At 40.3% G+C, this 15431-nt stretch overlaps 1 protein-coding gene across 3 annotated transcripts in view; it reads right to left on the bottom strand.

Annotated features, from left to right (window-relative positions):
* Nucleotides 1–15121, bottom strand: part of ZNF654 (zinc finger protein 654) — a 37617-nt gene extending 22496 nt beyond the window's left edge. The window contains exons 1-2 of one of the 3 annotated variants that reach the window (XM_015878594.1): nucleotides 14934–15121; nucleotides 5775–5920 (exon numbers count right to left, since the gene is read on the bottom strand). In XM_015878594.1, coding sequence (XP_015734080.1) covers nucleotides 5775–5920; nucleotides 14934–15065 — 278 coding nt within the window. In that variant the 5' untranslated portion in view covers nucleotides 15066–15121. Of the gene's footprint in view, nucleotides 1–2856; nucleotides 2949–5774; nucleotides 5921–14933 lie in introns of those variants that run through there. The other 2 variants (XM_015878597.1, XM_015878598.2) reach the window with 2 other exon arrangements.
* Between the last annotated feature and the right edge of the window lie 310 nt (nucleotides 15122–15431).

Here is a 15431-nt window from a genome sequence, read left to right as displayed (position 1 = left end):
CCCTTTTCCTAACATGCCACTCCCTGATGAAGAGGCCCATTTTACAACGAATGTACTAGACAGCAAGCTGGTGAGGCTCATCACCAGGGCTTTAAACTAGATTTGATGGGGAAGGGGATGTACTGCTGAGGAACAGAGGAAAGTCAGGGAAGAACACTGCTTCCTAAACTGACATTGAGGAAAAACCTCAGATTTTTCCCAGAGGTTTTTAGCAGGGCTCTTTCAAGAAGATAATGCAGCCAAAAACCCAGCTCAAGTGCCTGTGCACCAATGCAAAAGGAAAGGAAAACCATGATGCAATTGTGAAACTATGATTTTATTGTTATCATCACAAAAATATAGTGGTATGACTCACATGATTGGAATACTATGATTGAGGGTTACGAGATTTTTAGAAGGGAATGGTGATATAGAAGAGGTGGGGGAGTCGTCCTCTAAGTTAAGAAATGGATACACTGTGAAGAGCTGCCTCTAAGAAACAGTCATGGACAGGTTGAGAGCTTAGGGGTTAAACTTAACTGGGCCAATAAAGGGTATCTGGTGCTAATGGACTGTTACAGCAGCCTGATCAAGGGGAGCCCATTGATGAGGCATTCTTGCTTCAGCAGCATGAGGAGTCACACTCAGAGACTCTTATCCTGGTGGGGGATTTCAACCACCCATATATATTCTGGGAAAACAGTGCCATGAGCTGCAAAACATCCAGGAGACTCCTGAAGTTCAATTTCAACATTCTGGTTCAAGTATCAGACTCAGCAGATTGGGGCAAAGAGGGGAGTCAGGATCCTGAACTTCAGGAGAGCAAACTTCAGGCTGTTTAAGGAACTGTTGGATGAGATCCCCTGGGAAACTGTCCTTAGGGACAAAGGAACAGAACAGAGCTGGCAGCACTTTAAGGATGCCTTTCTGAGAGTGCAAGAGCTCTCCATCCCCCAGAATAAGAAATCAGGCAAACAAGGAAAGAAAACAGCATGGTTAAGCAAGGACCTGTTAGTCAGGCTGAGAGAAAAAGAAAAAAAAGTATAAGAAGTGGAAGCAGGGATGGAATTAGGAAAGCCAAGGTGCAGACGGAACTGAATTTGGCAAGGAATGTGGAAAAATAACAAAAAGGAATCCTCTGATACATCATGCAGAAGAGATAGGCAAAAGAAAGCATACAACCCCATGATCAACAAAAAGGGAGAACTGGCCTCCTCAGGCATGGAGAGGAATAAAATACACAATAAGTTCCTTGCCTCAGCTTTTGCAGCCAGTCAGGCTTATCATGCTTCACATGCCCCTGAACTTCTAAGCGGGTACTGGGAAAGCAAAATCCATCCTGGACTCATTCCATTCTTAGACCATGATCACCTCATGCGGCTGAATATGTACAAGTCTTTATGGCCAGATGATGCACATCCCAGGGTTCTGAAGGAACTGGCTGATGCAATTGTCAAGCAGATCTCTTTCATATTTGAAAAATCGTGGCTGTCAGGCAAAGTCCCTGGTGACTGGAAAAAGGGAAACATCACTCTGATCAAGAAAGGAAGAAAGGAAGATCTGGAGAACTACATGTCAGTGAGCCTTACATCTGGGAAAATCATACAGCAGATCCTTCTGGAAAAGATGTTAAGGCACATTTGAGATGTGAAGATGATACAAGACAGCCGGCACAACTCCAACAAAGGCGGACTGTCCCTGACTAATCTGGTGACCTTCTGTGATGGAGTGACAGCACTGATGGACAAAAGAAGGGCAATTGATGCCATCTACCTGGACTTGCACAAGCCTTTGACATGATCCCACACCATGTCCACATCCTTATCTCTAAATTGGAGAGATATGGATTTAAAGGCTGGACTTCTAGCTAGATAAATAATTGGTTGGATAGTCCTAGCCAGAGGGTTGTTGTCAACAACTCTTTGTCCAGGAGGCAGCTGGTCACAAGTAAACTCCTCCAGAAATTTGTCCTAGGAAAAGTACTCTTCAGTAACTTATTATCACTGTCTTTCTCACTGATAAAGTATAACCTCATCAAGTTTGCTGATAGCACCAAGCTGAGTCATGCAGTCAAGAAAACAGAACTGAGGGATGTCACCTAGAGGAATTTGGACACGCTCAAAAAGTGGGCAAATGAAAATCTAATGAGGTTTAACAAGTCCGAGTACAAGGTGCTATACATTGGTCCAAGCAATCCCAGACAAAATAAGAGACTGGAAGAAGAACTTATTGAGAGCAGTCCTGCAGAGAAGAACTTGGGGATCCCGATGAATGAAAAGCTGGACGATGAGCCAGAAGTGTGCTCTTGCAGCCAAGAAAGCCATAAGCATCCTGGGCTGCATCAAAACAAGGCCCTTCCAAGGCCCCATCTGGAGGCCTGTATCCAAGCCCAGGATCCACAGTACAAGAAGGATTCAGGTCCAGAGTAGGTCACAAATATTATTAAAGGTCCAGAGTACCTCCCCTATGAAGAAAGGTTAAGGGAGTTGGGCTTGTTTAGCTTGGAGAAGACAATGATCTTAGAAGGCCCTATTGTGGCCTTCCAGTAATTAAAGGGAGCTTACAAGCAGGAAGGGGATTAACTTTTTACATGGTCAGCAGACGGATGCTACTACTTACGTAAATTGTAACTCTCAGTAGATGCCTTTTTTCAGCTCACTTAATTCTCTTTAGAGTAGCGTAGCTACATAGCATCCTTACAGAGAAGAGATACCATATCATGGTGTGAAAAACTCTCTCCTCATACATGGTTCATGCTTGCCAACCTGATTTGGTGTTCCCCATCCACTTGTCATTTCTTTACAAATTCAAGTGTCCCACTTTAATTCTTGATCCTTACGTGGAATTTATTCCACTCCTTAGCATTTGCTGCCTTACTTCAGAACTCTTCTGGTCCTTCCTTCTGCACCGCCTTTTGAGATGGGAACGAGCAGGTACACCAAAACAGCATGGAACATTAATGATATTGTGATGTACTGTGATTCTGAGCAGTTAGCTCTCTGCTTTGTTCCATCTTACTAGTCTCCTAACACTCTGCATTGCTGAGCATTGTGATGCACACTGAAGCGACATTTTCATGAAGACATTCAGGACAATAACACAGTCTCTCCTCAGCTATAACTGTCAGTTTGAAGCACACCACACTGAACATTTTGATCATTCTGTTGTGTCTTTTTTTATTATTATTATTTGTGTTACAGTTTGAAAGATTAGTGCAGTGGAAGGGTGATACAAGAGTGAAGTGGTAGAAGGGACAAAGAGGAAAATGCTCACCCATTTCTGAGGATCTTACAGGGAAAACCCCATGAAGGAGGTATCTCCAACCAGAGATCCTGCCCCAGAGGCAGTCAGCCCTAAAATGGGGTCTAAGAGAGGCACGGCCAGGCTCTACCCCTCCTGGTCACACAGATGAATTGCTTTCATCTGTGCTCCAGGGGCAGAGCTGGCCCTTTCCCCAGGTGATCAATCAGTGATTCAGGCAGTGATTTAACAGTTCCTATACAGCTTGTCTTCATTTTTACCCAAGTACTACTGCACCCTTGCCTAAGCTCAATTTTATCACTCCCTGTCATAAATCTTTTCTATAGTTATTTGCAGTTTGTCCTTTACAATACCAGGGAAAAAGTAGTACCATAACCAAATGTATCTATCCCACCAAATGAAATAATTTACAATCATATCAGTTGCATGACTGTTGGACACGTGGTTGAGAAGAGCCCTCCAGACCCCCAAACTAAAGCTAGTCCACATTCTTCTGCTTCTACTGAAGCTATGCTGATGCGATGGAATAAAAATAATGAGAGACCAGTAAATGAGCCAAGGGAGCCTGGCTGTAATGCAGTGAGATAAGCAACGTATCAGAGCATGGAGCAAGTATGCTTTTTATGCTTTTTCTGTCTCCACTCAGTGCTGCCTTATTTTAATGTAAAACCATTCCCGTTAGTTTTATCACTATCAGATCACGTATGAAGTTCTTCTCCACCTCTTTTTTTTTTTGTAAGTAAACTCCATTAAAATAATAAAAGCCACAATAAGATCTCCACAAATGCCTTCTCTTCTCCAGACAGAATAATCACAGCTCTCTCAACCTTGATTTGTAGCAGGATTGCTCCAAACTAATAAAGGAAACGAGCCAACTATTTATGTTTCCTAATCATTAGTCTCCATTTTGTTAAAAATCACTATCTGCAATTCCATTCCAGCTTTGTTACCTTAAAACACAGTCTGCAATATAGTACATCCATATTTATATGCATAACAACGGTGCTTCTTTACTTAAGCTAATCACTTATTACATATTACTGGAATCAGAAGTTTGCCTAAGAACACTGACAACATTATTAGAAATCACAAATACAGACACCGTTTCATTTATGATTAATTTGTGTATCACTAATACATACAAGAAATAACTCTCACTAATGCTAAGAGTTTATCATCTGGTCACCCACAAAATCTTACTCTAGTATGACAACACAGGCAGATTCTTGTACTCCAAAACCTAGGACTTGATTAAGATTTCCCAGTTAATAGCACCAAGTCCTAGAATCCACTCATGATATGGTCAAACAAATTCATACAAAAACCCAACAGGACATTATTCACTAATTCTAAAATTGAAAGAAATGTAAGGGGGGGAAAAAAAAAAAAAAAAAAAAAAAAAGACATTGCCAGGAATAGCCACCATCCAAAATACAACAAATATCTGAGTTTCTAATTCCCAATTCCCTCCAAACTCTGCTATCTGAAGGTATTTAGAAGTGTGATTTGACATTCGAAATGAGTTTTTCCTAAAAACTAATAAAAAAGAGAGGTCACCAACTTTTGATTCAACTGCTAAGTCATTTTCCGAGCTTTCCAGTTTTAGAAATAGTTATATTTTGATTCCATAAATAAAGCAATGTCAAATAGTCCCCCCAAAAAAACTCAGTCTCTTCAGAGAAGTTTCACATCACTTGAAGATAGCAGATATTCTGACAAGTGCACAGAATAAATCTTTAAGTTTTACTTAATTATTACTAGCAGGTAAAGAACAGTAAACTGTTCCACCAGACCAAGTAAACTGAGAAAGGCTATGAAAATATTCAACTCTGAAGACTAGACAAAGCACAGGTGAGACATTTCCAAAAGAATTTTTAACTGAGACATAGAGTTACATTCAAAAGTGTTGCTCAACAAGAAAGCTGGACAAATAAATCTGATCCAAGCAAACTGAACCAGCAGATAGAGATAGCACTCTGATTTTTATCTCTATCTGTTGATGAGAAAATCATATATGTAGGATCCCAGCTAAGTACACGTCATTTAAAGTACTGAGGAGTTTTCTGTTGTGATTTTTCTTTTATGTTTTAATCTTCTGTCCAGAGCAGCAGTTTTTGAGATCTCAAAAGTTCAATTTTTTTTCCTTTCTCTGAGAACCTTTACTTATCATTACTCTCACACTGTCAGTCTTCACATGGGAAAATCAGCACCGCATACAGGAAACCATACAGCAAGATACATGTTCTAGCATACTGCAGTACTCTGTCAAATTGAACATACACATAGCTAGCCAAAAATCTTAATGAAGGATCAAAAATGATTCCTACAGGTATTTACAGAACTTGAACATAAAAATTCATTTTAAAATTCATTATTTTCTTAAACAGTATAAGAAATTTGTCTTAATTATTTTAGCTCATTACATCAACCTTAAAACCTCTGAGGATCTCTGAAACCCTACTGGCTATTATAAAAGTACAACACCAACATTCTACATTGTAAGGGAAATAGTAAGAAAAATATGATGTACTTACAAAGCTAGGCTACTCAATACGTATTGTACGTGCTCACATTCAGCTGGGAATGATACACAGGCAGATGTGAAACAACAGAGAGCTGTCTGAAGCACCTGAAGCTGAGGCAGAGGAACCTGCCATCTTCCAGCATAGTCTTCAACAACCTAATGACAAAAACATTGAAAGCCATATTACAAACCAAGAACATCCTCTTTTAATCATGAAACTATAAACAGTTTGTACTGTACCTGCTTCATCACCCCTCCTTCCTTAGAAGTAGGGTTAATAACATCAAATAAAAATCTCAATCCACAAAAATAGAAGCCTGACCACCTTCAGTCATCAGCTAAAGAAGAAACTTCATTACTTACATTGTAACACTAAGAATACTTAACTGATCATTTACAGAGAGCAAGGCCAAGAAACATATCCATCTTATACAGTAACATAGTAGTTATAATACTACTACTATGTTACCACAGTACCACATAGAAGATGCATTTAAACATAAGCTTTTATTTTGCAAGTGAATACAAATTATGGAGTCTGTAGCAATTCAGACAGACTACTCTAAACTAACAAACAGAGGAAAACGACCACCCTGCATTCTTCCAGGCTTCTCACTAGCAGAACAGGGCAGAGACAGTCTCTCTAACGTATCCAAATAAATAAATTTGGCCCTTTTTATGTGTATGACAGACCTTGAAGCTAACTACACCATCATTTACAGTTATGAAACTACATCACTATTTTAAAACAGTCTCTGTATAAAGGACAGCATTTAGTTCAGCACAGCATTAAAAACACAGATTGGTAAAGCCTAAAGACTGGTCATTGTGCTGCTGCCCTAGAGAAAGTAGGAGTTTAAGGGCTTTGGATCTCTTCTACTCCTTAATCAATAGCTAAGATGTGAGTTATATGCAACACCAAGCAGACAGAAAAAGCATATTTGTTCTATGCCTTGGCACATTGCTTATCTTATTGCTTTACAGCCAGCCTCCCTTTGCCCATACACTGGTCCCTCTTTTTTTTTTTTTTTTTTTTTTCTCTCCAATCACACCAGCACAGCTTCAATAGAAGCAGAAGGATGTGGACTAGCTCTAGGTTAAGGTACAGCATACCCTTCTCTAGCTGAGGGAACTTAACTGAGATCTCCTATATTTGTAGGAAGTGAGAAGCTGGTGGGGAACCACAGTGCCATCAATCTACTCCTTAGTGGACATATGGAACAAGCAACAGACCCCAAGAAACCTGTGAAGTGCCAGCCCTCATTGCAAACCTGAGCAGCTTAACTCGAGCCAGTCTGGCTAGCAAAGCAAAGTTTAAAGCAAAAATCAAATGTATCGTTCCGCAGATTTTCTTTTAGACTGGAAATCTGTGAAGCTCTCTCAGACCTGTCCACTGCCCTTTCAGATACATAAAAGATTTCAAAATCAAGTTGATTAGCCTGCGATTTTAGCACCAAAGCTATACACCTAAATTGAAGGTTCTACAATCTGAATGGGCCAGCAACCCATTCCTGACAGTCTGATTATACCTGCTCCCAAATAAAGTAGCTACTGATAATGGGAGCAATGTTATTTCTTGTTGTTATTTTAATTTTCATTTAGAATAGTGGAGATTGATTTGTATTTTGAAATGGTATTCTGCTTTTCTAACAAAACAATTTTAATAATTTCTGTTTCGGAATCAGTTAGTTTAATGCAGTGAATATCTAGGTCAATTGGAAGAGAATTAACTGACTCGAGGATAAATACTCTTCCTGTTACAAGGAATAATAAGCACTTCAGAAAATTGTACTGACACCACCTATTGTGGTCTCTCTGAAATACTGCATTAGGAATAACAAATGCCTTATAAAAACCAAAGCAGACCAAGAAAACAGACTCTACTGGTTTTAGCTTCTATGAGGTAAAAGAAAATAATAATAAAAGTTTCAGTTCCTATCAGGGTGTTCTATGCAATGTAACCTGGCAGCCATACTACTGACAAGTCGGTAAATTATTTCAATCAGTGAGACATTTGGTTACAACACTACTTTTTCCCTGGTATCATAAAGGACAAACTGTAAATAACCATAAAAAGGATTTATGACAGAGACTGATGAAATTCAGCTTAGTCAAGGGTGCAGTGGTAACTTGGGTGCAGCAATTGGACAGATCAATACAGTGTGAAAGATATTACAGAGATGTGATGAGAGAAGGACCAGAACGATAGAAAGTTGCTATAAAGGAAGGGAAGAAGATTGCTCACCTGTATCAGAAGATTCTAGGTTTGCAGGGGAAAGCTTCACCAAGGAGAGATCTCCAGAAAGAGATCCTTCCCCAGTGGCAGTCAGCCCTTAAATGGGGTCTAAGAGAGGTGCAGCCAGGCTCCACCCCTTCTGGTCACACAGCTGAATTGCCTTCACCTGTGCTCCCAGGGCTGACCAGGTCCTTTCCCTGGGTGCTCAATCAGAGGTTCAGGCTGTGACTCAACAGTTACCATACACTGGGGAAAAATGAAAATGAGCCAAAAAGAAAAAAAAAACAAAACAAAACAAAAAACAATCAAAGCAGAGAGCTATATGCTCAGAATCACAGTACATCACAACATCTTTAACATTCCATGCTGTTTTGGTGTCACTGCCCACTCCCATCTCAAAAGCTGGTGCAGAAGGAAGGACCAGAAAAGTTCTGAAGCAAGACAGCAAATGCTAAGGAGTGGAATAGGTTCCACATAAGGATCAAGAATTAAAGTGGGACACTTGAAATTGTAAAGAAATGACAAGTGGAGGGGGAACACCAAATCAGGTTGGCAAGCATGAACCATATACAGGAGAGCTTTTCACACTGATATGGAGCTATGGATCTCTTCTCTAAAGGGATACTGTGAGTGCAGAATGGCTTCTTTACTCCAAAGAGACTTAAATGAGCTGAAAAAAAGGCATCTACTGAGAGTTCAGTTTTGGAAAAGTGCTATTAAAGCACAAATAATACTAGATATAGCATTCTTTCTGGAAATAATGAAAACTTCCTTAAAATTCTATTCAGTTGATGGCCTGTATGTTGTTACACATCCCACACATCATCAAGATAAATGCATCTTTATAAACCAGATTCAATTATTCAAATACAGTAGGAAAGATCTTAAGATTCCAGGGCTACATAAGACATTATTTTAAATATCATCTAAAATAATTTCAAATCAGTATCTAAAAAAATGGATGTAAGCAATTCACATGAATATTACATAAGGAATAACCAAACATAATCACACTTCTGGCAAAAGAGAAAAACATCACCAAGCAACAGCATGACACATCCTGTAAGACAAGTTTCTGCCAAAGTTCTATCTTTAAAGCTAGATACTTTCCTCCACTCACAGTTGCTGCAATCTCATGTATTTGGCTGAGTTTGCTTTAACTGTGAACAAGACCTAAGGCAGTTCCATATTCTCATTACATTTAGTTAACCAAAGAGCAAGTTTTCAGATGTATTTACAGTCTGCAACTTGTTGTACAACAGTGAAAACTATTAATCCTATCAAAGTACATTTGACTACTAGCAGCACTGCAGTTAATGTACCTGTTAAAGACACTACTTGATGACTGAAATAATTATTGAAAAGATGTAACATTTCTTCATATATTTCAGTTAATCTCCCCTAGAGTGAAAACTGACTGACGTATAAAAATGGTTTTATTTTATATGGAAGGGATGGCTGACAGCACGTGAACTGAACACAGGAATAGCTAAGTGTAGGTCACAAACAATGTTAGCAGAATACAACCTAAGGTGACACTCAAAGCACAAATAGTTAATACTGTCATTTGAAGAACGTTAACCTAAAAACATCAGTATTATCATCATAATAATAAAACACATCTAATGTTCTGCCTTTTTTATTATTCGAAAAGGCCTGAATAGCAAGCAGCCTATAATCTACCAGACACACTATGGTACAGAAGTACCTTTCCAACATTCTTCTTTTTAAGCGTACAGAGGTGCCACTCAAAAGTTACAAGGATCCTGACAGACTTTTCCATGCAAAACTCAAAAGCTTAATTTTTCATACAAAATCAAAACTTTGAGACAAGGTGTTAAGAGCTGGAAAAGCAGCAATATAAATAAGCTCGCAATGAAGTCATACAAATTTGCAGAGAATTGAGAGAAACACAACCACAACCCTGAAAAGCATGAAAATACAAAGAAATGAAAGGAAGATAACAGCACTGAAATCCAAGAAATCTATCCTTCTTTCAAAGGATGAAAGGGGTTAATATGTACGACAAGGATGTGATTTATAAGATAAAGCAGATATAAACATTAAAGAGAGCAGAATACGAATAGAGAACTGAGTATGCAAATAAGAAAAGACTTTGTTTTAATGGCAAGACCAGAGCACTGACAGACTCCTCCAGTCTACAAATACAATCTGCAAATTAAAAACCTGCTCATTAACTACTATTAAGAATTCTCCCTAAAAGTTGACAGAAAACAGACAGGTATCCTACAAGTACTACAGTGGCTTATTAAGTTTCCCATCAAGTGTCAAAGGAACCAGTGTCACTACCAAAACTTCAATACCGTTCTCTGCAGGCATGAACTGAAAGCTTGCAATTGCCATTAAACTCCACAGGAAACAGTGCTTATCACTCTTAATTTGTAAGGACTTCTTTTCAAGCCTGAATATGAAACAGCATAAAAAAGAAAGGAAGAAGAAAGAAAGAACACAAGAACAAGTTAATCTACAAATGCAAATAGTTTAAATGTCTAGGTATTCCTTGATTCACAGGTAAATTCATCTATTAAATTACATTACTCACCCTTTGAAAGTTTTCATTTAACTAGTAAATTCACATTAATAAAATTAAAAAAAAAACACCTAAAAAAGCCAATCAAATAAAGCAAATGAGACTGTAAAAGGTGCTCTCAAAGCCACAAACAAGTCTCTAGCATTTTCATTCAATAAACTGCAAATATACACACATATATATATTATGACACCAGAATTAACTGCAAGAGAAAACAGTTTGTTCAGTACTAGAAACTATTCCTTTCAAGACAGAAAAAAGCTTCAAAGAAACAGAAGCATTCACGTGACCAAGATTTTTGTAGCTCCTCTTTAAAATGTATGAATAACAAAAACATAGCCCAGTAGTCAGAAAAGTAATAAAGGACTAGTTTGGCATGACCTGAAGTTGTTCTGTTTTGTACTGAATACTAAAGTAACTGAACAAATATTGACTTGAAGATTTAAGTGAGAATCAAAGCAAGTAATCGCAAATTTGAGCATGTCACAAGAAGTGTGAGAACGCATCAATCCCCAAAGGAAGAACAATCTAAGATGTGTATATTTTTCTACCTTAATTTATACAAAGCAGCAGATACACCAAAGCATGAACAGACAATTAACACCTAAACCACACATTACTGAATTTTTATTTTTATTTTTTTGTTTGCTAAAATAGATCTAGGAGCCGTCATCACCCCTGGCGCATTACTAAGTTTTATTTCTTAGCTCCCAAATACATAAACCCAAGAATTATTTTCCTAGCAGCAACTGGTAGATACTGCTCATTAACGAAAGCCAACCAGGCAATCATTATTTCAGGAAGTCAGATCACACTGGAAGGCTGTAAACTGATGCCACAGCAAGAGAAGATCAAGAAGTGTTGAGCTCTCACAGTATTACCTTAGACCAGAATTATCCTGTGCTCGAGTCAGTACTGAGTAATATATAAATAACACCTAGTACAGCTATGCAGCCGTGTGGACAACTACAGAAATGCTGGGTGTAACTTGTAATATTTTGATAGTACTTAATGATACGAGAATAGACTGAAAAGAAGAAAAAAATTCAAGGTAGTTGATAAAACTACATCCACTTCAAATGCAACAAAGTAAGCTATACTCCCTTTTCATCTCCCTATTAAGGTTTGTCTTCAAATTCATCCTTCTAATTATAGATCCACTTCCTTCGCAGTTAAATGCTGCACTACTTTGTCTACCCCTCGTTATTTGTACGCACTCACACAGGAACCTCCCAGGGACACTGGTCCTAGAGGTGGGCAAGGAGCCCCTGAAAAATCTCAAAGCAATTTCAATTTCTGTATCTGACACAACAAGCTGAAGCTCAGGAAGCCCTTACAAACGTTTAGATCGAGGGGGTTCTATTAGATACATCTTTCCATTTAAAACTACAAATAGTCACAGATGCCTTTTCTCTTGCTTGCCAAATCTGGAAACAGTAGACTTGTTTTTTCCCAACACATAAGTAGCTTCAATGCACAGCGATCTTCACAAATGTGAAGAAATGCCAAATCAGCAATTCTAGAAAGAAACACAGATACATAAACTAGACACTTACTTCACTTTCCAGCTGTCTCTTTTCGTTCCCGGCTACAGAAATCCTGATTTTATTTCCCCATGTTATCAACCTCAAATAACTGTTTAAAAATACATTTTATTCCACCTTGGAAGGATCAGGGTGTAACGGTGCTGTCACAACACAACAGATCCCAGAAAATACATATAGCTTTGCAGTCATCGCACTCTGACTTGATCTTACGTCACTAAATCATGATTATGCATGTATTTAAGAAAACGACACGATAGCCCAGTCATCTTTCACAACCCTTCTTTAGTCTACTGTCTAAAAGCTAAACTCAGCTGCGATACTCCAGGCCTCCAGAGTACTGACCCTGTTTCCAACCCTCTTTTAACTTTTTTAACAGAATTCTAGAATAAAAGACATGCACATCATTGCTTCTTAGGGTCCTTGCCAGTCTCTCACCCTAAATAAAGTCAAAGAGGTCTTTGCTTCCATCTGCAGTAAACAGCTCAACGGGCTAAAAACGGCTTAGGCCTTGCTTCACTTTTGCTGCAGCTCTTACAGTAGAATGTGGATGCACACACACTTCAGACAGCGAAGTAACTAGACACAATCTAACATATCCCTGTATTATTTATTCTGAAGGACAAATGGGTGTTTCATTCAGATAGTCCAGAAGTATGGTATTACTGCCAAGCAACTCTCTCTACAATTGCTGTTCAACTTTTGACACACACAAAAAAAGAGGAACACAGTAGGGAAACCAGGACATTCAGAAATGCCAAAAAACCATGAAGAGAAGCAAAGCTATGTTATCAGTGTGAGATGGAATGAGGTGGAGAGGCTTGATCTGTGCAATAGCCAGAAGATCCAGCTTCAGAAGCTCATGATGGAAAAGTACAAAGCAACATGTTCTGACAAAAAGTAGAACCAGAGAGAAAAACCACGCTAATAGAGGCACACGTGAAAAAACATATGCCACAGCTAACAAAGAGACATGGTATTTAAATGAGAAATTATCTTTAATAATAGATGTCCCAAGAAAGAGGTGACTTAAACTTTATGTGTACACTGATACTTTCTGGAAAAAAAAGTAACGGAAATATGTTTCATCACTGAACTGACAAGGCTGCGGGGCTATGAGCCTCTGTGTGTACAGGTATGGATGCACCGGGACAACTGCACCACTGTCAGCCTAACTATAAACAAGTCACTGTAGAGCACTCAGCTTTATTTGGTGTCACACCACAAAAGGTCACTGGTCCTTCCTACCAGTACCTACACCACCTACACCTCACGTCTGTATAATTAACTTGGTAGAAGAGTTCTTCATTAAAACTAGGCTTGAACAAAATGTAGAAGACTGTATTTTGAGCAAGCACACAACATCACCAGGCCAAATTTAAACCAGGAAAGTGCCTAGAGACAAAATGTTACTATATTACCTCACTTTCAACAGGGCTACTTAAACTGTGCATCGTTTAAAAGTATTAAAGAAAAGAAACAGAATAACTGATACACTCAAAACATCGGCTGTCCATGTGGAGAGTTCATAAACTAAAAGCAAAGCAAAGTAGGGGAGAAGACTTGGCTACTTTTCTATACAAAAGAAACTCCAGGAGAAGTCAAGGTCAAACGATTTAGATACTGTACCACTGATAACTGTGATACAATCATTTCACAGGGAAACTCATTCCCTGGTCTTGTCCTGTTCTGCTCCCTACTCATCCCTAGTTTTGTATGGGGTAGAGGATTGGTGTTAGCGCAAAGTACTGCCCCACCTTCACTTGCTTCATCAGTTATCACTTATCAGTTCAACAGATACTAAGTGTAGCTAAAACATTTGAAGGTAAAACTTTCAGCCCTGTCAAAAAATTTGAGCAGGATTCAATTGAATACAGCTGTCTCTTCTTCCAGCTGTGCTTTATTCCATACTTTCAAGGCTGTTCGTGTCTCTCAACTGCCTTCAGAAATCTTTACACAGATGTACTAAGTTCAGTAAGTTACCAAACAAAAGCAAATACAAAAGCTACTGGATAAACCCAAGCAGAAACTTACGGGCTCACTGAGCAGTGCTTTTTGTGCTAATTTCAAGCACATACTGTAATAAACAACATGTAAAACAAGTCAGGAAGCACTAAGAAACAAACAAAATACAAGGAGAGCACTCTTGTTGAAATGGAGTACTGTGTAAACGGAGCAAGACAAGCAGAGTGGAGAGGTAAACAGCCAACAAGTTCATCAAATGAAGCAATTACACCGGGGGGAAAAAAAAGGAAAGAAAGGAAGAAAAAGAAGCTTAGGCTGCGTTTCTGTGAAATACAAGTGCTGTGCTTGGGATCTACCGACAACAACAACAACACGCTTCAATCAACACCCGCTGGGCAGGGAAAGCAACCAACCAACCTGTTGGCGCTCGTTACTTAGCAAAGAGGACATGGGGTGGAAAGAGCACGGAATTAATCAAGAGAATTAATTCCTGACTGTGGCCCTGCGTGCAGATACGGTACTTTATAATACATTATAATAATGATAGATAGATAGATAGATAGATAGATAGATAGATAGATAGATAGATAGATAGATAGATAAAAAGTACACGGCTCTAATTCAGCCATCCTTAAGGGCACGGCCCCGCGGTGTCCCCCTCCCCCCCCACCATCGCCCCGGCGTCGTTCGTCCCGCCGCACGTGGCCCAGCCCCGCTTCCCTCCCTGCAGACACCTCCGCTCCCCTCCAGCTCTGTGCCCCAGCCCCGCTCCGGCGGCCATGAGGGGGTCGCCGGGGGTTCGAACCCCACCCGTCCCACCGCCGCCCGCGGGGGGGAGGGGCGAGGAGCGGCGTGGGGCGGGGCGGCGCTCACCTGGCAGAATCGGCGGCAGTAATACTGGCTGTGGAGCAGGGCCGGCAGACCGACGGGAGGGCCCGGAGCCGCCAGGGCCTCCAGCTCCTCGCTGAGCCGCTCCGACTCCTGGTCGCTCTCGTCTTCCGCCATGCTGCTCCGGCCGCCCTGCGCGTACCGAGCGCCCCCCTGCCCCCGCCCCTCCGCGCCGGAAGGGGCCGCCCCCGCCCCGCAGCCTCACGTCCGGCCACGCCCCCCCACCGCGCTCCTATTGGGCCAGAGCGCAGACGGCTCGCCAATCACCCCTGACCTCCGGCTCCTCCCTTCCGCTGGAGCGCCTCGTGATTGGAGCAAAAGTCTCCTCGTTACTTTATGGAGCTCTTCTCATTGGCTGCTCTCGCCGCTCATCACACCGCCCTCCCCGTCCACTAAATGCGAAGGTTGCCTTCGCGAGCTGCGATTGGTCTCCATACGCCTCAATCACAGCATTTACTCCCGCCCCCAACTTGCGATTGGTCT

The sequence above is a fragment of the Coturnix japonica genome, chromosome 1, assembly GCF_001577835.2.
Source record: "Coturnix japonica isolate 7356 chromosome 1, Coturnix japonica 2.1, whole genome shotgun sequence".
NCBI classification, from domain to species: Eukaryota; Metazoa; Chordata; class Aves; order Galliformes; family Phasianidae; genus Coturnix; species Coturnix japonica.
This window is presented reverse-complemented; position numbering and strand designations above follow the sequence as displayed.